Source organism: Misgurnus anguillicaudatus, chromosome 22 (genome assembly GCF_027580225.2).
Source record: "Misgurnus anguillicaudatus chromosome 22, ASM2758022v2, whole genome shotgun sequence".
Taxonomy (NCBI): domain Eukaryota; kingdom Metazoa; phylum Chordata; class Actinopteri; order Cypriniformes; family Cobitidae; genus Misgurnus; species Misgurnus anguillicaudatus.
The window spans coordinates 41354518-41382500 of NC_073358.2; the positions used below are offsets into that span (position 1 = coordinate 41354518).

General features: G+C 36.3%; 2 protein-coding genes across 5 annotated transcripts in view; both read right to left on the bottom strand.

Moving 5' to 3' along the window:
• Positions 1 to 28: 28 nt before the first annotated feature.
• Positions 29 to 22945, bottom strand: cds2 (CDP-diacylglycerol synthase (phosphatidate cytidylyltransferase) 2). Of its 2 annotated transcripts, none has more exons than XM_055198802.2 (13): positions 22760 to 22945; positions 17293 to 17435; positions 16691 to 16787; positions 15223 to 15320; positions 12039 to 12178; positions 8141 to 8199; positions 7797 to 7879; positions 7604 to 7691; positions 7231 to 7299; positions 5646 to 5798; positions 5182 to 5301; positions 4309 to 4412; positions 29 to 4008 (listed from the first exon to the last, which is right to left on the bottom strand). In XM_055198802.2, exons 1-13 carry the CDS (start codon positions 22823 to 22825, stop codon positions 3876 to 3878), a joined length of 1353 nt encoding a protein of 450 aa, XP_055054777.2. In that variant the 5' UTR covers positions 22826 to 22945; the 3' UTR covers positions 29 to 3875. The 2 variants fall into 2 exon arrangements, with proteins under 2 accessions (XP_055054777.2, XP_055054778.2); XM_055198803.2 differs by lacking the exon at positions 22760 to 22945 and adding an exon at positions 22226 to 22368.
• Positions 22946 to 25405: 2460 nt separating this feature from the next.
• Positions 25406 to 27983, bottom strand: part of hs3st1l2 (heparan sulfate (glucosamine) 3-O-sulfotransferase 1-like 2) — a 26122-nt gene continuing 23544 nt past the window's right edge. For 2 of the 3 annotated variants that reach the window (XM_055198807.2, XM_055198810.2), the window contains exon 2: positions 25406 to 27054. In XM_055198807.2, the coding sequence (XP_055054782.1) occupies positions 26023 to 26934 (912 nt within the window). In that variant the 5' untranslated portion in view covers positions 26935 to 27054 and the 3' untranslated portion in view covers positions 25406 to 26022. The remainder of the gene's footprint in view (positions 27055 to 27983) is intronic. The other variant, XM_055198809.2, reaches the window with a different exon arrangement.

Sequence of the window (27983 nt, forward strand, 5' to 3'; positions counted from 1 at the left end):
GTTCAGACAGCAGGAGGAAGAACACAAGTGTGGGTGTACATATTGAGCTTTCCTCTTTATTAACTATTTAGAAATGATTAATCACCGTACACAAAGCGGCAAGGAAAGCACATTTATCTGCTTTATCGAAAATTACAAAGCAACAGAAACACCATAATACTTAGCACAAAATAACTACAACTTCGTGTACTGTTGTTGTCATTTTGTTCAACAGAGAGGAGTTACTTTTTATCGGTGAAAAACCAAAAGGGCAGCGTGGGAAACACGTTTCTATTACGGCAACAGTTCTGTGGAAAATAAGCAAATACAGAATGTAAAACTGCACAGTTTAACTATCTGACACATTAGACAACCAATGAGCAATACATGAGCATCACTTGATAGGAAAAAAGACAAAATCATCATGGCAGCAGACAGAAACAAGATGCAAAAGCAGAGACACAATCAAATGTACTGATTAACTGTAATACAAAAGTGACGCTCTGGCTCCCTCTAGCGGTAGTGCACACAGTGTTATGACGACACACACAAGACTGAGCATCTGTTTGGCTCATGCGATACATTTATTATATGTTGAATGATCTAAGAAATTATGCTTTTCATAAATGCCCATTTATGGTAAACCACCTAAAAGTGTCAGGGCCTGACATCAGTTACAGACTCTATCTCTCTCTATTAGCTATTAAACTTTTTGTCAGTTTTGTCTGGTCTTTGTACACAATACGCATACACAAAGAGCAAAGATCGACTTAGAGGACCATTCAAAAACAGTCGTCAAACTAGGTAAAATAAATAGAATCTCTACTTTAAACATATACAGTATATTATCTTTACTTATATGTCATTAATTTTCTTTATAAAATCAGGACATGGGATTGAACTAATACGATAACATAAAAGACTTTAAGAAACATTTTGCACCACTTAAACACTGATGATAGTGATCTCAAGCGAGTTTTGTCACCTAAAATGAAAAAGCTGTAAAAGTTAAAGGGATAGTTCACCCAAAAATGACAATTCATTATTTACTCAATCTTACTGTGCATTCACACCAGACGCAATAGGCGTCAAAAACGTGCTAAACGTGCGTAGTTATGCTGCGTTTACACCAGCCGCGCGGTAGAGGCGTGAAGCGCGAGTGATTTCAATGTTAAGTCAATGTGAAGACACGTTGACGCGCGCCAGGCGCTCAACTCGCGCAAACTAAACATGCGAATGAGGCGTTTGGCGTGGAAGACGCGATTCCGCCTCATTCACATGTTTAGTTTGCGCGAATTGAGCGACTGGCGCGGTACACGTGAATGGTGCTTTTGTACATTTCACGTTTGACTCGAATTTGTGGCTGACGCCCGAGTTGAAATATTTGAACTTTGGTGGATTTTCGCGCTGCATTAACCAATCAAGAGCCTGCTTGCTGCCTCAAAAAGAATATTGCCCGTGAGCAGAGCTATACAACACAAGTTCTTATTTCTGGAGACAGGAATAAAAAGGACCTCGCTTGGAAGAGTGTCAGTGAGGACATTGGGCAACCTAGTAAGTTGTAAATACACATTTCAACATCAGCTATCCTGCAAACAGACAAATGCATAGCACTTGCCCCTCCCACAAGAAGCGGATTTTGCTTCTGATGTGCGTCAAAGGCAAAATCCGCATTCAAACTGTTCAACCGGCAAACTAGGCGCGATAGACGTGATTTTGACGCCTGAAACGCGGTTGGTGTAAACGCAGCATTAGACGCTTGAACATTTTGAGTTTACTCGCTTCATTCGCTCGTCATTCACGAATTCGCGTCATGGGAGGGGCTTCTGCGACTCCGCTCGCTTCCTGTAATCACGTCACTACTAGAGCAAGCTCCTGATTGGTTAACACGGCGCGAATATCGGCCAAGGTTCAGATTTTTCAACTTGCTCGTTTCCCGCGGCAACGCTCAATTAGCAGGATCCCTATTCGCCTCTTTGCATTGATTAACATGTAAATCACTCACGCTTCCGCGTCTGGTGTGAATGCAGAGTTACGTTGTAACAAACCTGTATACATTTCTCTGTTCGGATGAACGCGAAGGAAGACACCCCGAGGAACGCCTGCAACAGAACCGCTCATGAGCCGCATCCACTTCCATAGTATTCTTTTATCTCAGGCTCATGATCGGTTTGGCCACAAACCCTCCTCAAAACATCCTCCCTCGCGTTCATCAGAACAAAGACATCCACACAAGTTTGCAACAACATGAGAGTGAGCAAATGATTTCAGAATTTTAATTTTTGGGTGAACTATCCCCTTAAGAAATAGTTTGCCTATTAAAGAAAAGTATAGAATGATTTCTTAGTGAAAGATTAAACTTTTCTTTAAATCACTGAACACTAAGCTGCCTATTTATCCTTCAGTTGTTCTTTTTGAAACGCTTTGAGGGTACAATTATTAAGATTGTACACATGCATGCTCGTGGATCTTTATTGGTGAATGTACAGACTGACCTGAGGACATGCCTAGTCTTTCACACAAGTTATTTTCAATATGCTTCCCTTTCTTCAGCATGAAATAACTTCCTTTCTGTCCTTATTTTTGGATTGAGCAGGATGTTACAGTAGGTGATGGTAAAAACAAAGCGGATGAAAAAACATAAAATGAACTGGAAGGAAAGTTTGGTCTTTACAGTAAAGAACAAAAAAAAAACAATTGTAATGACACATGAAATATATCCGATGACAAGATAACATATGTAACATAACTATTTAACAATTCACACACAAAACAAAGACTTTGTATCTCTTAAGCAACAATGGAGAATTTAAATAAAACTATGAATGATAGTTAGACTCTTAAACATAATGTTAATAACCTTTTAACCTTCAGTGCGAACTAAGTTTGTGTAACAATCTCTAAACTGTCCGGAGTAACTATATATACTATATAAAATTAAGTTGAAATAGTCTCACGGAAAAAAAAAAAAATAATAAAATATATATATATATTTTTTTTTTTGCCGTGACACTATTACAACTTAATTCTGTCACATGCATATACTGTAAAAAGTGAACGTTGGATCTACTTTGTCAACTTAAATTTTCTCAATGTACGTGAAAATAGGTGTTACCAATTGTTAAGTAATTTGTTTAATTAATCCAACTTTCACTATTTTACAGTGTAGACTATTTAAATAAAAATTCTGATTTAAACTCAGAAAAACTCCTCACCTGCCTGTCATTTGCAGTAGTCTCATGAGGCTGAACTTTAAATATATCTACCTAATGGTTTAAAGCGTTTATTTAGCATCATTGAACAAATACTTTCTATTAAAAATGTAACAAATGGATCTCAACCGAGAAGCAGGAAAAGCAACATGAATCCACACTAAATCTGTGAGTACCCAGCAGTAAAAATACAATCTTTGAAACGATGACGTCTTATGAGAACATTGGCTAGCAAAAGACAAAATTTGGCCTGAGGTTGAAATGACAGTGTGATGAGCAGTGCATTAAAACTAAATAAAACACAATAAACCATTAAACACATAAAATATTTAGACACTATAGGTAAAGAACACTTGTACACAAGTGAAAATGCTCAACTCAAAAAGAACTGTAATGTAGATGAAGTGTCATCCTTTTATATATATATAATAATATTCTTGATAAACATAAAAATTCACAAAAGAAATGTTTAAAATAACACAAAGGCAAAAACACTTATTTGCATGCGCGCGCACACACTCATTCTCTCAAACACATTGAAAATGGAATGACCCAACATTGTATTGTAATTCAGTTTTCCATAGTCTCTTTTCCCATGTTTCCCATCTAATACTTTCTTGCCTGAATCCCCTTACTCTATCATCTGCCCACGTTGGTGGGATTTCCCTGGATCGTGGCATCAGGTTAGGCTGCCTCCTCTAGGGCAGGGAGCAGGCCTTTCTCTGTCAGATGGGCCCTAAGTGAGTTGAAGATGTGGAGCTGTTGGTCTGGTCTTAGGGCAAGAAGCTGTTGGATGACTTTAGTGGGATTTGGCCCTCTGATGGAAAAGAATTGAAAGAAAATATCAAAGCACAGTGTGCAAATACGTGTCTTATATGTATCTTTAGCATCTTGCCGCCTTCTGTGAGAGGAGAATAAATGATAACAAGGATTGCTTGCATTATCACCACTGTAATCTCACAGACTAAATCAAAATGTATCAGTCATATACGCTTCACCATTATCTCTCAATCAGTGTACAGTCACACCATACAAAGATTTGGCATAGTAACATACATCTGGATATCACAACATTACTGAAAACATTCAAATCCACATTAGTAAATAGAAGTCATACCTGATGAAGCTGGCAATGTAAACATTTACAAATGTGGCCATTAGGTACTGACAGTCAAAGCGGTCCATGATTCCTCCATGACCGGGAATGGTGTTGGCAAAGTCCTGCAGAATTGGAGACATGTTATAACCAAATCAGAGACCAGATACTTACAATGAAAGATGATTTATATGAATAATCTGGCCATGCTTTTCCTTAAAGAGGACATATCATGAAAATCTGACCTTGTGATGTCAGAAGGGGATCTTATTATAATAATACCGGCCCTTAATCTGCACTATGCAACCACGGCCCTGACATTTAGCGCAGAGATCAGTGTCATATTTTTGCTCACACCTACAAAGTGGCAATTTTAACATGCTATAATAAATTATCTGTTTGAGCTAGAACTTCACATACATACTTTGGGGACACCAAAGATTTATATTACATCTTAAAAAGTCTTTTAAAATGTCCCCTTTAAGTAGAGCTCAGATGCAAAACCTCTAAATAAAAGTCCGGGATTAAGCAGATTTAAAGCTAAAGTTTCTGATGAACGCATAATGTGTGTCGAGGGCATTTGGTTATCATCATCATCTAATTTTTGAACTTTGAACTTTTGCTGAGCTCTTTATATTATGACTGTAAATGAGGACCAGTGTTGTACAACAAAAATGTATCATAAAAGGATTTGTGCACTATATTCCTGGTCCCAAGTTAAGTGGAAATCAGTACGAAGTCGAAATTTAAAGTGTGAACTATTTCTTTCACTTATATTGATCCTGAAACAATTCCTTTAGATGTTGACAGAAAGTAGCCAATACTTTTATGATGGATCATGTTGGGATGGGATCTGTAAAGAGCTTTGATGATGACCTCGAAAATTATACCCACCTTGATCTTGAAGGCCCTTTTGAAGCCACTGGCAAAGAAGCCTCCGAACGGTCCCATGATTGAAGCAAAAGCAGACAGAGCGATGCTGTGGATCTGGAACGGGTACAGCTTCACTGTCGTCTATGGAGAACGTGAGAAAGAAATGTTTCGATTTTTCCATTAGGCACCAGCTATAAATGCAATGTCTACATGCATAAAGGCAGTTGCACATGACTCTCGCCAGCTGTATAAATACTGAGACATACATCACCCACTCTTAGTTCAGACATTGTTTGGTTAAAAATAACATTGGCAGTGCCAGTATCTAAAAACTGTGGGCTTACAGGAGAACTTTGACACACACACGCTTGCACACAGCAAGAGGACAACTAGTAGAGCAACCATTAAAAAAAGACAAAACAGAAGGAGTTATACAAAAAACAGTGTAACAGATTGTGTGTGTGTGTGTGTGTGTGTGTGTTTACCCAGCCTGTGACAGACTGCAGCACAGACGGCAGGCCGTAGTCCTGAAGCTGGAAGAGCTCAGATGGTTCACAGTCCACTGTAAAACTGTTTGAGTCATTATTAAACTCCACTGGACACACGAAAAAACGGTAACCTGCCATCATATAGGACAGCTGGAGAAAGAAAATAAAATGAAAAATGTTGTTGTTATTTGATGAATTCCTGTACAACAAGACCCTTTTAACAAAGGCTGCGTCCAAATACCCACATTTGCAGTCTTTGCACTTGACTACTTACATGACATATTTCCTGTATTTGTGTATATAAATATACCCTTAAGCCATTTCCTAGAGCTGCGCGTGTATGGTTCTTCATCTACAGCGCATATTGCGTTTCTGCACGAGAGCGCCCTCTGGCTTTTGGATGTAGCGGCAATTCACCGTAATTCATTGAGAAGCATAATCGGCTGATATATTGATGTACCCCTATAGACCTTTTGCGAGTCGACGTCACAGTTACATCACTGCAAGCTGCGCGCGCAATGTGGTGGCAGAAAAACAGTGGAAATGAATTAGATATGAGTGAAACGAACAATATAACTCACTAGAAAATGTCTTGTTGTGCTGTTGAGTGTCAGAATAGTATTGCCAAAAAAAGATGATGACCTTCATTTTTATAGTATACCGTCATCGAAGACACCATTTAAAGATAAACGTGGGTGTTTATGGTTGCAATAAGCCCTTAAACGGACAGACTGGAGTGATGAAATCATTTGGAAATCTTTTAATAGAAGATGTCCGGTGTTCTGTCAAAGTCTGTTCCCTCTATGTGTCTCTTATAGCGTTTTCACCACGTTATGTTTATTATTTATTTAGAAGGATTAAGGATTCGAATGAGTTCATAATATCAAAAATATCACCATTTATTAAATATTTCATAATTTTTCAGTTTTCTATAACTTCTTTTACCTTATATTTTAGCCAATGTCTTCTTCCTGTTTGTTCTAAAATTATGATGTTTACACATACTTAATAAATATATAAATAGCACACGCACGCACGCACACACACACGGTGTACAGTGTTATTAATATATAAACAGGTCTATATAAATGAATTTGTATGTAACATAATACCGGTAGTTTTATAATAGTTTTCAGAGCAAACACGTAGGCTATAAAAATATGGAAAAAATGATAGAAAACAGGAAAATAATTAAGTATTTAATAAATTATATTACATAGAATACATGATAGTATTGCTCTAATATGTACTTTAGCAATTCATACTGTAAAAATAGTTGATTTACCAATAAAGAGCAATACATACACATTACATAAATGCACACATATCAGTAGCCAAACCATTTAAACTTTTAATTTATCTTAAAAATAAACGTAACGTGGGTGTGGGTTTAGTGTGGGTTTAGGGCACTGCACTTTGCCAGTTTTAAGACACGGGACAGTCGTGCGCACTTACTTCCTGACGAGTCGCCAAGACCGCAAGTGTGGGTATTTGGACGCAGCCAAAAAAAGTTACAGTGTTGATTTAGTAAGTCAGAGGTGCATCTCTCACAGATGCGGGTTTGTGTTAGAGTTGAACTTACCAGGATGCCAAACACAACAGTGGAGAAGAAGCCACCAATAAATCCCTCCCATGTCTTCTTAGGAGACAACTGCAAAGAAAAAAAATGGTGTTAAAAGAACTGTTGTAACAAACCATAACATTATATTGTGCCCCTAAAAAATATTTGGGCTATTCAGTATCACCACATTACACAAATGTTATTGCAGAATATAACAAAATATAAAAGCAAATATAAAAGCATTTCTTTTAATGAAAAACAGTACAAGCAAAAGACATTTTGAGATAAAAAATTTGAAAAAAGTATTTCCAATAAAGTTTACATTATATATAAATATAGCTACTTCTGAGATATTATATTTACACTACTAATATATTATATTTACACCACAAACCTTGATGAGAGGGGTGCGGCCGAAAAAGAAGCCAAACATGTAAGCCATGATGTCATTACAGATAACACAGGAGATTGGCACAATAAACCTGCACACAAATAACAGTTTGTTTTACTCCAAACACAACAGTAACACTAGAAACTAACTGTTTAAATCTGTGTTTGATAGTGGTAGACACAAAGCATCATCTCACCAGATCATCCCTTCAAACAGGTTATGAATGATTAAATGGGACTGAGTCACCACAATCAGGAGAGTCACATGAGTCCAACCAAACTGAAATCAAAAAAATTGAGAGATTTATAATTAAATAAAACATAATTTATGTCTGCTGTCCTGGATGAATATTTTCAGTGAGATGTTGTCTTTTAAGATTTTGGATAATGCACCTTTTAAAACAGACATGGTGCATAGGATCTAGGTAGGCAGCTTACTAGAAACAATGAGCTAATATGTAAGCATGATGATGTGTTTGTGGTACAATGGATTTAAAATGGACAAATAATTTGAGGATTCGTAGTCTAGGCACACACTCACCATGTAAAACTGCAGGCGATAGTGTTTCTTCACCAGACTCAAAACAAACATGCAGAACCCTGTAAAGACAAATATGGTAAAAAACACAGTACCACGAATGTTATTCCTGCATGTTCCTCTTTGGCTATATTTGTCCCAGTCATGCTGCCATTAATTCTACCTTGTTTGACAGGAACAGCCAATGAAAAAACCCAAACCAACAGCGTTTTGATAAAGAGAATCCTACACTGAAGTAAATAAAAAATGTAGGACAATTATACAAAAAAATTTGAAAAATACACAGCAACATTCATATTTGTTGTACTTTGTAAAACCAGATCATTGGAATCGAACAGCCGGCTACACAGTGAGCCTCGTAAAAAACATATTGGTAACTGCTTAATTACACTAGCTAATCTAACTATAATAGCAAAATCTAAATTATTTAGGTGACGCATGCCAAGTAGCTAACAATAAATTGTAACATGTTTGTGATTTAACGCTTGAGCATGCGCTGAAAAATACACATTAGCTCAATGACGCACACACTCCTATGAGTCACCTAAACAATACTGATGTAACTCTATAGGACGGTTTCCTGCACAGGGCTTACCCTAGTCCCAAATTAAAATGCACATTTAAGATGCCATAATTTAAAATGCTTTGCACTGACATATCTTAACAGATATCAGTGCCACTGTTTTGTCTCAAGGTGCATACCAGTAATGTTTTTTGTAAGATATGTTTGTAAAAATGACTTAATAGACTAAGGCCTAGTCCTGTATTAATCTAAACTATGTGTGGGAAACTGCCCCTATGAGATCAGCATCCTAATACCGTCAGTTTATCTAAATTCATAATTTGTTATTTTAGATCATGTCGTAATATTTGTGGATTATGGTCTAAAATAAATGTTTTCCATGCCTTGGAGCAGTGCTGAACAACATATTGAAATAGTTGAAATATTGCATTGTCAATAGTTTCCAATAAATAAAGAATTTTAATACTTCTAAAGGTTAGGTAAAGTCAAAGTTTTAGCAAAGAAATGGGACATGAATGAGGGCTTCTGTATGATGTTTGGAAGATAAAAACGATAAGAAAGTAAAAATTGTTGTTGTTGTTATTAAAGGGGACATGCCATGAAAATTGTACTTTTTCCATGTATAAGTGCTATAACTGGGTCTCCAGTGCTTTTATCAACCTAGACAATTTGAATAAGATCAACCCAGTAACTTAGTTTTGGTAAACCATTCTTCACAAGCATGTAAAAAAATAAGTCATTGAAATTTGTCTCCCATTGTGATGTCAGAAGGGGATAATACCGCCCCTTAATCTGCACTATCCAACCAAGCCACCACCATTTAGTACAGAGATCAGCTCATTTGCATGTTAAAAAAACACCCAAAATGGCACATTTTGCACACACATACAAAGTGACAAATTTAACATGCTATAATAAATTATCTATATACTATTTTGAGCTAAAACTTCACATATGCGCTGCGTCCGAAAACTTAAGGCAGTGACTCATTGCCTCGCTGCCTCATGAGGAAATGACTTCGGAAGCATGAAGGCAGCTCAGAGAAAGACTTTCGAACACACTTCAAAGGCAGCGTGTTTGAAATTTAAACAGAGAGCGCCTTTGTGAAAACTAATCACATATTTGAAAACTACAATACTAATTTCTCGCTAGAAATGCAATTAAAAGGTGTAAAAAGTGAAAATCTACCTTTATTTACACAAAATTGGTGGTCCAGTCGCATCCTTGGCCGCCATTTTATTTTTTCGAACTCAACCGGGCTCGACCAATCACATTCTTAATGTACGTCCACGCATAGGTATCTTAGGAGACAGGAAGTAAACCAAACATTGAATTCGGACATCCCTTGATGCCTTCCTGCCTTGGAAAGCTGCAATTTAGAGTTTTCGGACGCAGCCATGTACTCTGGGAACACCGAAGATTTATTTGACATCTTAAAGGAATAGTTCACCTTAAAATTAAAATTCTGTTTACTCATCCTCATGTTGTTCTAAACCTGTATAAATTTCTTCATTCTGATGAACACAAAAGAAGATATTTTGAGAAATGATGGTAAACACACAGCATTTAGTGACAATTGACTTCCATAGTAGGAAAATAAATATTTTGAAGTATTGTGATAAATGATGAAGAAAAATCTTAATAAATGATGGCAAGCACACAGTTGAGGGTACCGATTAAATTCCATCATATTTTTTATTCCTACTATTGAAGTCAATGGTCACTATCTGCTGTGTATTTATCATCATTTCTCAATATATCTTATTTTGAGTTCATCATAAAAAAAAACATTTATACAGGTTTAGAACAACATGAGGATGAGAAAATAATGACAGAATTTTCATTTTAAGGTGAATTGTCCCTTTAAAAAAAGTCTTGTGATATGTCCCCTTTAACATATTTTCCCCAAAAAAAGTTCAAATTGATTTTATATATCATTTACCGCACCATTTAGCAAGTTATCGCATATCATATTTTTTCTTCAATATCGTGCAGCCCTGCCTAGGACCATAGGAAAGATAATATGTGACATCCAAAAATGTAATGATCACTTTATCATTTTAAACAGTAGGTGTATAACGTAGGGCTCAGCGATTGATATAGTGGATATTTACAATAAACTCCCAATGACTTCGCTATTGATTGTTGCAAATATTGTGATGTTTTAATTTACTTAACTCTAAGTTTATATACCTTTACAATTCGTGTTGTGTGATTCAAAAGTGAGAGGTATTTTACTTTTGCAAGACAATTTAATTCTGCTTTGCTGTTTATATTCAGATTAGCAACAATGGTTGTTTGATCAAAATGAGAATTAACTAAATTGTAACCCTGCCTGTAAAAATTCAGCTAAAGTCTTTAGTGATAACATAAATGTAAAGAGCATTCTGTGAAAATATAACCTTGATATTTTAAACACTGACCATGTCAGAGACTGAAATAAATGTGAAACCAAACTTCGATGCCCTAATCTCATTATTATGAGACTTTAGTCTAGATTGCGCAGAATTTCCTAGAGTAACATAAAACAAACATTTATTGATTTTGTGCTATGTTGCCTAGCTAATAGGGCTGCATAACGATCAATTGCATTTAATCTATTGCTAAATAAAAGTTTTTGTTTACATCATATATGTGTGTGTGAACTGTGTATCATAACTTTGTATAGATAAATACACACACATGCATGTATATATTTAAGACATGTTAACATGCGTACATACATTTGTATTGTATATATATATATATATATATATATATATATATATATATATATATATATATATATATATATATATATATATATATATATATATATATATATATATATATATATATATATATATATATATATATATATATATATATTACATAAATATACAAATGTATGTACGCATGTTAATAATATAAATATATTTTTTTTCTTAAAATTATACATGCATGTGTGCATATTTATATATACATAAATATTATTCACAGTTCACACACATAAATTATGTAAATAAAAACTTTTATTCTGCAATCGTTATGCAGGCCTACCAGCTAATACTCAAGCTCATTCGCTATGAATTGTTTTAATCTGCGGTCTTGCATTTTTTTAAATGATCAAGGGGAGTACTTACAGAGTGCTCAACCACATCCTGTACAGCATGAACTTCACGCTTAAAACATGCATTAATCCTACAGCTATAGCTCTCACCACAACTGCATGACAAACAGTGACACAAATGTCATTTACAAGACTAATCATCTCATAAGTATCCGTTTATTGAGTCATAGGGTGAATACAAAGCAATAACAGGGTTTATTTAAGAAGCTTGCCAAAAATAGCAATGGTGACATAAAGTGGTGTGTTTGTGCGAAACATGATGTTCTAACCTGTGAGGTAAAGAGCGAAGGAAATGAAGCGATGGTATTTGCTGAGGATGCGTAGAGGCTCCTCCCTCTGCACCAGGGTGAAGAAGTAATCCGTCACCGTTTCACCATAAAAGAAGTAGTTCACACATAGTAGGAAGTACCTGACAGAAACCGTTACAACTGACAGTCAGAAACCATTATAACACAGGGCTATAACAAAATCTATTCACTGCCCTTCTTCTAGTTGTGAGGCTTTATGCGATTCAGTTCGTGAAAACCCAGCTAAAGTCAGTTTTGTAATTTGCTGTTTTCTAAATAAAATCATAATATAAAGAGCATTCTGTGATAATATAAATAGTTAATATATTTAACATTGACTGAGTAAGGTGAAATCAGTGAGTGAGATCAAACTTTGATGTTCCTAATATCCCACACAGATAATGAGACTTTAGCCTGGATTTCACTGACAGAGTCACATATTTCAGAAATGGACAGACTGTATCTAGAAGATAGATTATGAAAAGAGTAAAAATGTGACAACATGGAAAACACAGTAAGATGCTACACAGCAGGACTTAAGTAAGGAAGCACTTAACTAATCTACTACTAAGTACTAAGTCTACAAACATTTCAAAGAAAAGTTTACCAATCTTTCATATCTCATTAAAAATGTCAATGTCACTCTGAAATCAAATGAAAAATAATTTGCATGAAATTAAATTCGAGTTTTTTTCAGGTACATGCTTTACTGTTACAAAACTAACATCAGAATGCAAATTATCTTAATGGCTCTTAAGCCCGGGATACACTGCACGATTTTTGGCTGTCCCAGATGAACGATTGCCATCATGAAACAATCGTCGCGATATCTCGGATCGTTGCTCTTCATCTGTGGTCTGATGCCGTAAAGTGAGAGAGGTTTAAAGACGGCCGTTTTCCCGGTCTTGCGTCCAAAGATACGTCTACAATAGTTTTCTGACAGTGTCAGAAATTCAGCATGATCAACGCACATGTGTTTGCTGCTACGACCTGCGTACTGGTATTTGTTTACCACTAGCGCGTGCTGATGACGTTGCGCTAACATGTGAAGCCTCAAGGGGATCGCACACCGGCCGCGCAGCTCAGCGCCGCGTCGTTCTAAAAAAAAATTGAACACATTGTTTTCTATGAGTATACGCACACCGGCGCCGCCAGGAGGCGCCTGTCCGCGCCGCCCAGCTGTGACTCAGGAAGTTGCTCTAATCCCTGTCGCGCCACACAGCGCCACTCACATAGTTTAACATTAAATAACATCATATTTGTCCAAATCATTAACGATTAACATTGGCTGCTAACGTATATTTTGCATTTTGAAGTAGACGCTATCTGACGAAGCTTGCGCTATTTAATGTGCACTTCCGGTTTACAATACCTCCAAGTTGTCCTAGACGCGACTCGACGCGGCCCTGAGCTGCGCGGCCGGTGTGCGATCCCCTTCAGTGTCATCATCGGACACATGCTTGTCGTTTAAATGTTTAAACAATCCATGTCGCACAGTGTGACAAGGTGATCTTATAGGAGTGCAAAAATCCTGAAGTGTATTCCAGGCTATAAAGGGATAGTTGGGAAAAAAGAAATAAATTCTGTCATCATTAACTCACCCTCAAGTTGTTTCAAACATGTATAAATTAATTTGTTTTATTGAACACAAATGAAAATATTTTGAAGAACGCTTGAATCCAAACAGATCAATGGCATCACCCACCTCCACAGTATCATTATTTTTTACTACAATGGAAGTCAATGGTGCCCCAGATCTGCCCCGTCACAAACATTCCTCAAAATCTCTTAACCTGTCTTTAACACAAAACAGAAATTCATAGAGCAACATGAAGATGAGAAAATAATGACAAAATGTTCATTTTCGTGTGAACTATCCCTTTAAAGTCACATGTTGAATCTTTCCTTGAAATAAATAAAAAATCTAGAGTCTATTGCTGCGTCTGAAACCGGCTACGTTCATATTATATAGTAGGTGAAAAGCAGTGGGTTGAGCGACTAGTATGTCTAAATTCATAGTAATCGAAAAGTACCTGGATGACCTACTACTACTGGTGGCAAGATCACAAAGTGTTAAATTGATGTACACTTTACTATCCCATGAGCCCCCAAAGATGATGCAAAATATTTCTTTTTCACTCTTTTTTAAGATACAAACAGAAAATACAGAAAATAGGTACACAAAATTAAAAACAAAACAATTTTCAGAACTAAACGTCTTCTTCCGTCATCAGACAGTATTTAATGTGACCTCTCTTGGCACGAAACACATCTTGAGCTTTTTTTAGGGACTGAAGTTCTGAAGTCATTTGATTAGAATTACAAATTAGGATTTACTTTCATTTAGGTTTAAGATATTCTGCAGCTGCCTGCTATTGCTCAAGTGGAAAGGGAGTTTATCCTAAACACTTGACATTTCACTTCAGCTTATACTTATATACAGTTTTTAATACTACATACACATTTCCTGTATTTTCTGGTTGTATTCTAATAAAGAGACTGAGAAATAATTATATAAGATCACCACTATACAATTGCAAAAACAACAAATCTAATGGTAGCATGGTGGCCTAAGACTTTCGCACAGTACTGTACATATTAAACAGCTGCCACTTGTGTTTAAATTGCACTTGTTTAATGTCATTCCAGTTAATGACTTACTTGTCACATAATGTGCTGAATTCATTCATAATATTCATATTCATACTATACTAGTCATCATTTGGATCAAAACCTTTTATAAAAGTTGTCTTAATACCAATACCCAATACCTGTTTTTGCCTTTTAACAACTTTAATGCACTTTTTTGATCCACTTCAAATGTTGACTAGTCTATATAGTACCTACTGTCACAGTATGTGATTTCGGGCTCAGGGTGTTTGCCTACGATCTAATACAGAGTGCATTTACTGTACCTTTATACAGCTGGTGACAGCACGTATAACTGGATGAAAAACAATAGCAGTGGAAACTAATTAAACAAAAAAATTTAAGCCAACACTCCACAGAGATAAGAAGAAAGTGATGGTGATGACCTCTAATTACAGGCTGAAGCAGCAGGAGAGAGACAGAAAGAAACATGTGGGTTGAGAGATTATGAGAGGAGGAAGAGGGGGATTGACCGAGCGTGAAAATAGTGGTGGCAGGTGTGTGTCGTGGGTCTCACCAACTTAATGTTCTGAACCAGGGCAGGTGGTATGAGTGATAGACACTGTAACCAATTGTGATGATCTCATGGAAACACTTGATCTGAACACATAGCACCTGTAAAACAGAGAGAGAACAAGAATGTAAAGAAACAAGAGGCAATGCATTTGTGTTATCTACATAATTTACTAGAGACTTTGGATGTTGCATCACATGTTGTGTTTATTTGTTTATTGAGCGCTTCTTAGCCCCACGAGTGCTGCATAACAAATGTCAAATTGTTAAATAGTTTAACTTTTGACACAAATGTAGCATAAAGTGAAGCTAATAAAGTGTGACGTGTGTCAAGAACCCATACTCAAAATTTCAACCCATACCAACCCAACCTGGAGCAGTGGGCAGATATCACTGCAATTGGGCAAAAGGTGCCGTATTCAAGGGCACCTCCATTGCAAGCTGTCGCCCGTGAGACTCAAACAAGAGACTTTTGGGTTACAATCCAAACTCTCTAAGGCTACGACTAGTGGTTTTAAAAGAATAGACCAATCAGAAGTAGATGTGGGTGGGATAAACGGCTCCAGCTGAATGTTTACAAAGACAATATTTGTCTTCTGTAATGTCAAAGCCTCCTGACATGACTGTGCCTGGTTATTTGGGGGTTGTGTACCTACCACAACAAATCGACGTATAGATTATAACGGCAAACTTGCAGGTTTGGGGGCCGTAAGGGCAATCGATAAACTAATAAATCTATAAACTAATAAATCACTACAGTTGTGCATTTGAGCAGGCTTAGAGCCTGTCCACATGGAGACGCATTTAGCTGTATACGAATTTTTTTTTTATCGTATCAGTGTTTTGTCCAGATGGATCCAGTGTTGTGGGAGCCTGAAACCACTATTTTTTTAAGACAGGTCTCAGAGCGGTTTCATGTGTACAGCCAACCCGTATATTTTGTGATACGATGATGTCATCAGCCCTTGTGTTGACCCTATTCAGACACCGCTATGTCATGTAACAGCAACAACAACACTGGGCCCACATGCTTGTGTTTGTGCTGCAGAAGGTAATGGGCCGCTTTACAAAAGAAAATCTTCTGCTCCTATCTTACTACTACAGTTCACAACAAATGATTATGGACAACAAAGGTTTATGTGCATGCTCCCAGTATTCTTCTCCGTTTTTATTGTATGTTATTTGGATATGGAAAATTCTGGGTTTGTGTGCATTGTGGCCATAATTTAAGTTCACTCCAGGGTAGAAGTCCCTTTAAAAAGTGTACTGGAATCCATCCATCATAATTCCGAATTTTAAACCTTCAAATTGCTGTCTCAACCTTGTTGTAACTGCATAACTTTATGCTATTGATTAATAACAGAAGGATTATGTAGGCAATGTTATCTCACAAATAACGTCTATGGTATTGAACCCAGAACAAGTCAAAAGTCATGATAATGTCTGCAACAAAAGGAAAAGAAGACACTCACAATCATCATCAGCACCATCGGACCCAGATAAATAATGATGAAGAAGAAGGAAATCATAGCCAAAGTCAGAATGCCCCTCACCCACCAGTTCCTCCATCTGCAGGGGAGAAAACACATTAACGCAAAAACATATTGGATGGAAATATAATCTTCCTAATGCGAGGGCCAAAAGCTCATGTGGCCTTTTTATTGAATCAACCATCTGCACTGCACTGGGTGTTCAAAACAACAGCCAAGTGATCATTTCTGGAGTGAGGCCGTGTTATACAGTAACATGACTGTACAGTAATTGAGCTGTTTAGTTTGTGGTCCTAAAAACCGGAAGTGAGTTGACTATTTCAGAGCCACGGGTTCCCTCAGGAAATTCTAATGGGTTTACAGAATAGCGCTTTTCAAGTTTAGCGAGTAGCAACTTATATTTGTAAAGCACAGAGAATATGAAATCAAAGCTACTGCAGACCTTATTTTATGCATACAACAATAACTGTCATTATAAGAAGACATCAGAAATGACCAGAGATACCTACAGTGAATTTACCAACTGCTTGACAAAAACACACTGCTACACTTTATTAAGCAATTTTGGAAGAAATTGCCATTACCGGGAAGAGAGACCTGAAAGGGCTTTGTTGAGAACCTCTGGTGTGTCATCGGGAGGAACAGGAACCTCAGGAACCCCAGAGTCCGATTTAGTCTCATTGTCTGAGGCTCCGTCTCTCTCAGACCTGCCGTCTGTCTCAGAACCCTGAACAGACAGAAAGAAAGATTAAACAAACACAATACACACTAAAAAAATCTTCGACTGCACATTATTGAATTAAGTTTTCTTAAAATAATTCTTCTTAAAAAAATTCTTGGATCTACGATGTAATTTAATTATGTACACTAGTTCAACATGATTAAATACATTTTTCTTAAAATGAAATTAATGTTAATTTAATTTTCAGAAAACCTAATTTAATCATGTGCAACCGATTTCCAGAAGTTTTTTTTCTTTTTTACTCTTTCCCTGCCATTGACAAGTTTTTACAGCAAATCATATTTCGGTTACTATCCATTAGGTGGCGATCTTACCCAACTTATAAAACACTGATGCATCCACTGATCCAAAAACTGTAAAAATCAATGTTTTTAAGAAACCTACCCAGGGTTTCCCGCAGCACATTTCAGTTCAGGCGGCCCACCTAAGCTTGAAACCCTACCGCCTTAACTAGATCGTCCAAAAAAAGTTAGCTAGTGATTTTGTTGTTTGAGCAACCTGCTAGCTAGGTTTCACGTACCTGTTGCTTAGATATAATTGTTGAGCACTCTTGCTTACTTTATTTATGTGCATTATTTACATGCTACAGTAGTTACACTCCTTTAAGATAATGTAATTAATGGTGGGAAATAATCAGTTTTTACCATTTTTGGACCATCTATCATTGTTCGCCTGACGTTCTACAACATCTGCTTTAGTGTTTATTAACCCTTACGTTTCACTTTATCACGCAGCTATTCCATTTAGAGGTTTCTGTTAAAAACATTTAATTCATTAAAGGCATACTTCACCGATATAGCATTCAGCTTTGTATCTGTAGAAACCCGGCAGTATTACTGAATGACCATGTTTCCCTCCCTCATTTCCCCCTGAGAGGAGAGATATCTGCATTTTGGTTCTGCAAAAAAGTCCTCCGATGATGTAATATGACGATTTTTGCATCATCGGAGGACTTTTTTGCAGAACCAAAATGCAGATATCTCTCCTCTCAGGGGGAAATGATGGAGGGAAACATGGTCATTCAGTAATACTGCTGGGTTTCTACAGATACAAAGCTGAATGCTAAATCGGTGAAGTATCCCTTTAATAAACTAGTATTCATTTTCTGTCATAGTTTCTTCAAAATTAAGTTTTACTTGAGTGTTTTAAATACAAATATTTTAATTTTTATCATGACGCATACGGCCCGCCCCTTTGATTGCCACGCCCCTCTGCCTGCCCACTCGCCCAACCCTACCACCATAACTAACAAATTTTCTGCGGGAAACCCTGCTACCCATATTTGAGAAGTGATAAAAAGAGAACAAATGAAGACAGGATGAAACTGGGGTTTTTTGAAAGCAGAGGGTCTTTTCTTTCATTTGATATATTCTATGTTTATAGATAGTTTTATCGGATCTGACCACGTGTTTAATGGTCTGACTAGTTGCTAAACTGAACTCTTGAACAAATACCTCATCAAAAATAACAAATGTGTTGGTTTCCTAGGTGAGCTACGTGTTGTTTATTTAGCTTGTTATATAAATAAACTACTTTAAAAGAACATGTTGTTGTTATTTTTTCTTAGCGGAGTTTACCGGAAGTTGCACGTGTTTCACAAAAGCCGCTTGTTTATGTTGTTACTGCTGAAACCATCTATATATTTAAAGAAGAACATTTTCTGGAAGCCATTAAACTTTAGTGAAAATCATAAAAAATGCCAGTGCTGGCTGGCAACTTTAAAAAAAGAAAAAGTTTATATTTTTATATCTGGAGTTCTGGAGTACTACATACTAAAAAGCTGTTCACCATGCTACGTTATATCTGCATCAGGTAAAAACGTAAAACATGTCTTGAAATCCCAGCAAGCTGTTCCAATCACATTTCTATGTGATAGCTCACTAATAAACTAAATCCACCACACAAATTGTAATAAAAACAATTAAAGTCTAATGTTTATGCTATATAGGACAGCATGTGTATAGAACCGGCTTTACATAGTAGCCTGTTACACACATACTATTGACCTATCTTTATCACCATAGCAACAGGCTGCACAGTGTGTCATCGTCAGCTGGGGCTGAACCAGTCGGATTGTTCTAGAAACCATGTTCTTCTGTGTTTGACATTAGTTTGCTAACATTAAGCTGCTCCCACAGGCACTCGACAGCTTCCTTTTAACCGTAGAAGGATCCAGCGTTGCCATGGAGAGGGGTTACATCCTGATATTTAACATGCCAGAGTTTAAAAATACCCTCCCTCTACTCCTCCTCCCCTGTCCCTCAACTGCCCCACCGACCACAAATAGCTCATCAGGAACCGAGGACATCCCATGCTTCCTGAAAAAGAGTAGACATGCTCAATCTTCCTGACAGACTTTGATGAATTAGGCTTGTCATAATGTTGCAGCACACTGGCCATCTGGAAATTAGACATTTTGACCAACGCATATTCCTGTGGCATATGACAAGCGACATGCGCCAGGAGTTGTTTACAACTCTAAGTGTACTTTAAGTTTACAACTACTATTGACATTATTTCATGCTTGCGCAAAAGCACACCCTGAGGAAACACAATATTTCGGCTTGCTGACTATTGCAAATAAAGGCGACGACCAAATTATACAATGTTTCGCCTGTTTTATTCTAAATTTGTAACATGTCTCATGGCAATTACGATGGCATACTTTAGTCTAATGTGATAAACTTAATGGCCAACCTCATTCTGAAGGAATGAAAGGAATTCTTAAAATTATCTTAGGGGTGTAAGGCCGAGTCCTGAACACCAAGTTAAGGTTTATTTTGTTAAAATGACCAGATTTCACTGCACACTGTCCTATTTAGTAATGCCAGTATTACCATACAAATGAATATTTGTTATAAACATATTGATATAAGTTAAGGTTTTTGCTTAGCATGATAGCTCAGCTATGTAAAAAATCAACTGTCTGTGACATTAGTCATTCATACATTTTAGCAGTGATTATACAAAATGTTTGATGGATTGCCAGGATTATTAGAATCAAACATTAAATAGAGGTGTGTAATATTTGCCTTTAATATCTTGGGAAATACATTAATTGTGGAAAACTGTGAAAGTCTTCTCACACTTATATAACATGCTTAAATGGATCAGTAAAATAACAAGTTTGGTTTAAGGCTGAATAACGAAATCCAAATGAAGACAACACAAGTTTGTAGTGCTGCCTCACGATTAGTCGCGACTAATCATTTGCAGAATAAAAGTTTTTGTTTACATAATATATGTGGGTATACTTGTAATAATAATTATGTATAAATACTAGGGCTGGGCATAGATTAATCTCATACAAAATAAAAGTAATTTTTTTCGCATATATACGAGTTTGGTATGTGTGTAAATATATATATAAATTTAAGAAATGTTTTATTTCAATGAAATGTTTAAATTTATATATAATTTAGAAAATATAAAATATATATAATTATATTTACACATGTAAATGTTTTTTTAAATACATGCATGAATGTGTGTGTATTTATATAAACATAATAAATACACAAAGCACATATCTTACACAAAACTCATATGTTATGCAACAAATTACTTTTATTTTGTATGAGATTAATCTAGATTAATCTATGCCCAGCCAGCTCTAATAAATACACACACAAACACACATGTATATAATTAAGAAGCATTTGAATGTGTATATACATGTTTATATTTATATATAATTTATATTATATATAAATATAAATATTTATTATATAAATATATTTTTTTCTTAAAATTATACATGTATGTGTGTGTGTATTATATATATATATATATATATATATATATATATATATATATATATATATATATATATATAATTATTATACAGAGTACACACACACATATATATTATGTAAACAAATAATCGTGAGGCAGCACTATAAGCTTGAATTTGCAAGACCAAAAACTAGTAAGAAATAATTGACAACAGGCCATTGAATATGTAAGGGGCCTATTTTGCGATAACACCCAGCTGCCTGTACATTATCCTGCTTATTACACAGATATTTACCTCATAAGTAAGTTAAGGGAAATTAAATATTTTATTTGCAAATTTTTAATGAATGCTGACCTTCCGCTAGGAAAACCTGTTTACTTTCAGACACTCTTTGGTTTAATCTTTTGCAAATATAATGTCATAGATGTTATTAAATGGCATATTTATTTTTTGTGTAATATTTAACTGTACCCATCAAAATGCTTTGCAGCATCCAGGTCAACGTGTGTTATGTATCAGTCGGTTGTTATCTCGGAATAACATAACTTGGAATGTCGCGACTGGCCAATCAGAATCAAGCATTATAGAGTGCCATGTAATAAGTTTAAATAGTAATCTTCATGTTTGAGAACATATGGATCTTTTTAGTTGGATACAGACCCTGTCACTACATAACAGTTATATAAAGCTTGATTCTTTCCATCACTCATGTGTGGGTTGTGACGTTTGTAACCCTAAAAATAGAAATAACTCTTCTGCAGTCATCTTTTGAGAAATTTCCCCTAAGAGCAAATATGACAAAAGTACAACAAACGCGTGGTAGGAAGTTACACGGTCAACCACACAATCCAATGACCACAGGAAATTATCACAAACTATTGACTACGAACATTTACAGACAAGCTTGTTTACTACACAGCACCATGAATTCCTAGCATCTGCAGATGTTTGTTATATGGCATTCGTTAGTAGTGTCATCTTAACAAACATACTGTGATTTTACAGTTTAAGCATGTACTTTTGCCTACAGATCACTCACCCACTTACTAATTCCACCTTCATTCTTTGTGATCTCCACCTCCATGTCCAACCAGCATGAAGATCAGTCCATGCACTCCTAAAATCCTCTATCTCTGAGTTCCCATTCACATCTAAATAACATTAAACCCTGCTGCAAGTTTAAGCACAAGCTCGTCTCCATAAACAGTAGAGGGATTGTTCACGCCACTTAAATTAATTTTAGTAACATGGCAACTGCAGGAAACATACTGGTGTCTGATAAATGCTTGCTTTGGACAGACAGGAAACCTTCAGATCATTGAAGATCATCTACTGCCTGATGCTCAGTTTCTCTGCATGAGTTTTGATTAGAGGTTTAGGATAGCTAAAAAAACACGATCATTCATCAAAATTAAGCATTAAAACCTCTTATCGTGTTTTCTCTAAATGTGACTTGACACATACATGATCCAGAAACACAACGACCCACAGCAGATGCTTAACATACATGACAGGAGAGCATGATGTAGCTAGTATGGTAGCCATAACATACATCTCTCGTATTAGATATTACCTTATCCTCCGAGTTCTGATGCTGAAACTCTTTATCCATCGCTCCTCGATGTCGTAATTCTGCCATGATAGCTTTCGTTGGTTGAAAATTAAAGACCTAGAGACGATGAATTTGCAATCGTCGGGGGGCTTGCTACTCGTTTTCAATGATTGTTATTGGGACGCGAAAGGAAACGAGTGCGCATGCGTATAACAACGGAGGCAGGGCACCGCCATCTAGCGGCCAAAGTTGAGAAGACAGAAAGCGAGCTCGGTAGATAAACATACTATGGAGTTTGTGATTTACGGATTCAAACAACAGTTCCTGTAAAATATAACAGTTGTCTCTGTAAAATTGGTCAAACTCTTCTGTGTATTGAGGAGAGTTACAGCAAGATATCTCAATAGCTCCCACCTAAAAAAAGAATTTCTGTATAGTATTTGCAATAGTAAACTAGTTGCACTAGTGAATAATAAATTGTAGCCTACTGTAGTATATTATAGTAATGACTAATTACTACACGTTGTTTATGTATTCTATAGTATTTATTTGCTACAGTGAAAAGATAAACTGTAGTAAATAGAATGGAATGCATTCAAATGCTTGCATCAAGTACGTATACTGTATGCTACATTTTAATATTTACTATGGTAAGGTTCAAACACTATAGTATCTAGGATTTGTACTACAGTTTACTATAGTAAATACTGAAGTATGCTACTTTCAGTACAATTTTGATGTGGGCTAATATAGAAATTATCTAGACCACTGATTTGAGTGACATTCATCCCATGTGATGATTGGATTTTCTACATAGGACACATTACTAAGTTTACATCTACTTTAGATATCGTGAAACAATTTCCTAGAGTGTGCCATAATGTTTTAACGCTCTTTGGGCTGTAATACTTGTTTCCATGATCAATAACAAATGAAACACTGCCATCTACTGGACATGCGTGTAAACAACATCTACAGGGTCTTCTTTACCTACCTGATTAAATCGAGAGAAAATCAAAACGTATATTTAAGTAAATACTTTACCCAGCCTTTAAAGCCTGTAAGTTACATGCCATTAACATTTTACGTCTTTTAAATGAAAGTTGTCAACAAAATTTTCTCACTGTGTTTTATATCGATCACAGCTTGGGGCTCTTAAATGTTATCAAAAGTTTGGAGTAAAAAAGAGGGGGGCCACTCAGGTATTTGCAGAGGCCCCCTCACCCCATCCAATTCTCTCAAGTTTTTGCTAGCTGTTTAATTTTACCTAGCACAAATAGAAATTATAACAATTGGTAAGTCTGATAAAAGACAGACAAATTCATCCAAATAAAATACATTGTTTTATATACTTAAAAAATGCCAATGCATTTAAATTAAAATAAAATCTGAACCCAAATGTACCCTAAATGTACAGACTGTACATACAATAGAATCGTAGAACTTGCCATCAGCGTGTATTTTAAGTTATGATTTTAACCTCTCTGTGTGTGAGAGAGAGAAAGAGAGAAAGTACACATTTCAGCTTGATTGTTGTGTTTTTGAACATTTTGATGCCTTGATGACAGTGTCCTTCATTAAAGGGGCCATGGCATTAATATCAGACTTTTCCATGTTTAAGTGCTATAATTGGGCTCCCAGTGCTTCTATCAAACTAGAAAATTAAAAAAAAAAATCATTTTATGATGTCATAAGGAGATTATTAATATTATTATAATAATACTGCCCCTTAATCTGCACTATCCAACCATGGCACTGCCATTTAATTCAGAGAGAAAAAGAGAAAGAAAAAATAATTGACAGCACAATTGAGTTTTAATTGCAACAAACCACCATCATTGTGATCAGTGTTTATATTTCATCAGCTCATTTGCATTTTAAAAAAGACAACCCCAAAACGGCACATTTTGCAAACACCTACAAAGTGTCAATTTCAACATGCTATAATAAATTATCTATATGGTATTTTGAGCTAAAACTTCATATTTGTAATGGGGACACCCAAGATTTATTTTACATCTTAAAAAAGTCCCTTTCATTTTCCTTAGTTTCAGGTAGCATTAACTAAGCTTCTGGTTGCAAAGCAGTTGGGGAGTTTTTGATTGAATCAATTATAACGTAGCACGAATTTGTCTATAGTTCAAAACATGCGTTATTTACTTACCGTATTCAACGAGATACAGCTCATCTCGCTCTTCCAACTTTCACTCCGTGCGTGCGCCGCGCATCCACGTGTATGACATCAGAGTAGCGCGAGAGCGATTTAAAATCAGACGACTCCATATGATTTCTCGAATCGTTCTCGCGGTACTTTGACGTCATCTGCATGACGTCTGTTCTTGCAGCAATGCGTTAAGTTGAGCAAACCTAAAAACTTGACACAGTCATGAACTCGCACAGAACTTCCATGCGTATGTCTGAGTCTCGTCCATTATTTTTTAGCAGATAAAGTTATCGACATGTTATGTGAACTGGCTGAAATGCGCGTGTCTAACGGTGAATGCGTGAGACTTGAAAGCCCAGTTACAGTGGCGTCGACAGAGGCCTAGTAAGTTGAACACTTATTTACTAACTATATGTGTTGCTAGATATGCACATATTTCTAATACATTTTGCTATGTAAATTAGAAAATGTCAGTGTGTTAGAGACAAAAAGATGTGAGGTGATTTATGTACATATATTTATTGAATAGAAAAACAGAATTTTGTAGTGCATTAACATATGACAATATGAAAGATCTCATTCAATTAAAGAAACATTTAATTTAAAAAATAGACATTTCTATTCAAAAATGAAAATAAACATTCGAGTACAAATTAGTATATTAAACATGAGATTTAAATGCTTAAACTAGCCTACAGTAATTACAGCTGACAAAGCAGTATTTTTGTTAAAAGCTTCCAAGTACCACTTTTTTCATTTTTCCTTGTATTATGCAAAACTTTAAGTCTATCCACATTCTGTCCACTATTTTCAAGTCTTTTTAACTGAATGAAAAAGTTGCCATTGTTTTCAACCTCAGTATTACAGTAAGTGGTAGTAAACCGATGGGTCAGACTTTTTAAAATGACGTGCATGTTGAAAGCACTTGAAGTCATGTAGATCTATTCAGTTTTCCTGTAGCGATATTTGTTATAGCCTACAGTAAGTTTAGCCTTCAAGCGATCTGGTTATCCAGTCTTGAACCAGATTTCTCTATGGCAACATGATATATTAACAAAACTGGGTTGCCAATAATAGTTTGAATCCCATTCTCAGTCTATTTGAGAGCCGTCAATGATGTTTAGCACCAGTTAAACTTCTGCCCCACCATTCTGAAAAATATTTGGTTGGGAACTCTCAGATAGCGGCAGAGCTTCTGAAATGCATCGTTACTGAGCGGAGCGTGTGGCCTTCCCTTCGACTCATCCAGGCACTTGTCATGTCCGGCCGACAGCATACAATAAAAGCCCTTCGTGGCATTGAAATAGAAATTATTTGGCTTTATCTGAGGTGGAAGGTCCAAAAATCTCTCAGCCTTCTGCAGCTCAGGAAAAGGATTCCGGATGAGAGCCTCTCCATCCACTATGTGGATTTGCTCCCTGGGAAAAAGCTCCAACCATCTGGCCAGGTGCTGGTAGTAGAAGCTCCGTTTAAGGGCTTTATAGTTAGGGTTGATGTGTTCTTGTGATAGTAACAGATCTTCCAGTGGTTGGTATGGCTTATTCTGCTGAAGTCGGTTGTGCAGAACCTGTGTATAGTCTGACACGAGTCTCTCAGCCGGGTCACGGACAATCAGGAGCAGTTTCATAGCTGGATTCATGGCCCATATCCTTCTTGGGGCAGGTGGTGCTGTAAAGTAGCCAGGGGTCTTTTCCACCGTCAGCTGCCCGGGGAGGGTGAGAGGCATCTGGGCACGATACCAATCTAAACCTTTACTAAAGTTTTCGTCCACGTTAAAGTAATGGACCTCGTTTTTGGCCACCTCAACATCTGGGTGGAGGTTGAGCATCTCCAGGAGGGCCCTGGTGCCTCCCTTGCGGACCCCGATGATGATGGCTCCCGGCAGGCGTTGCAGGGCAGTGGCGCTAGAGGTTCCAGAAGTGGTCGCTGAAGTGATAGAGGTTAGAGAGGCACGGAGTTCGTGTAGACAAACAAGTAGCTGTGCTTGGAGCAACAGCAAGAGGATCAAAGCCAGGATGAGTGTCCACAACATGGCGTCAGTCCAGTCAGTTCAAGGGCAGCACACGGATGCACAAAAACAAACACACAGCTGGAGATCACGCGCACAGCAGCTGTTGATTTCTGCTGCTTTACAGCTCAGTGCAGTTGATTTCTGAAAAAAAAGAAGAGGAAAATTTAGTAATTTTGTAAAAAAATAAAGAATATAAAAACAGTAAGGAGCTTAGAAAGTATTACTTTATTAGTATAATTAATTATAGATATACAATAATTTTTTTGTCAGAAAATGTACTAACGTAACAAACAATGTTACATGCAAAACAAACAACAACAGCGGAGCATGAGCAATTCACTTCTTCAAGTAAGATTTAATTATCGGTTTTATTAAAACAGAGGAAAAAACACATTAAACATTCATGACCAATAGTGCCTTAGAAATCTCTATGGGGAAATTTTCCACCATCCCATTCCCAGTGCTCCCTTTTGCCCTCCAGCGGGCACTATTGGAACAATGCTCATAGCTCCATGTAAGTCCCAGTGATGCCAATAATGCGTTGTGAATTTCACATTTGAGTTAGTTGTCTTATTCTTTATAACAATAATGGTATTTCACAGCAGCTTCATAGCAGCTCAACATTCATTTTTTAACATAATTGCAAAAATATTTGGACAATTATAGATTAAGAATAGCAAACGTTGAAGGCTATAGATTTTTTTTCAGGGAAAACATTTACTTACATTATGCATTTGGCCGAGGCTTTTTTTTTCCAGGCGACATACCATGCATTCAATCTAAACATTTTTGTATCATTATGTATGATCCCCGAAGAATGCATACACTGAATGCACTGTAAGTCGCTTTGCATCATAAATGTTTGCAAAATGCATAAATGTTAAATTTACACATAAATATGATTTTTTTTGCTCTAGAAGTATTCACAAAAGTAACATAGACTTGAAAATAACCCAGCATTTTTAGATTGTATATATATATACAGTTTGTTTTGATTTAAACCTTCATAACTTAAAAATACAGCTAAGTAGCACCATAAAACAAAATAATAACATGATAACATAATAATA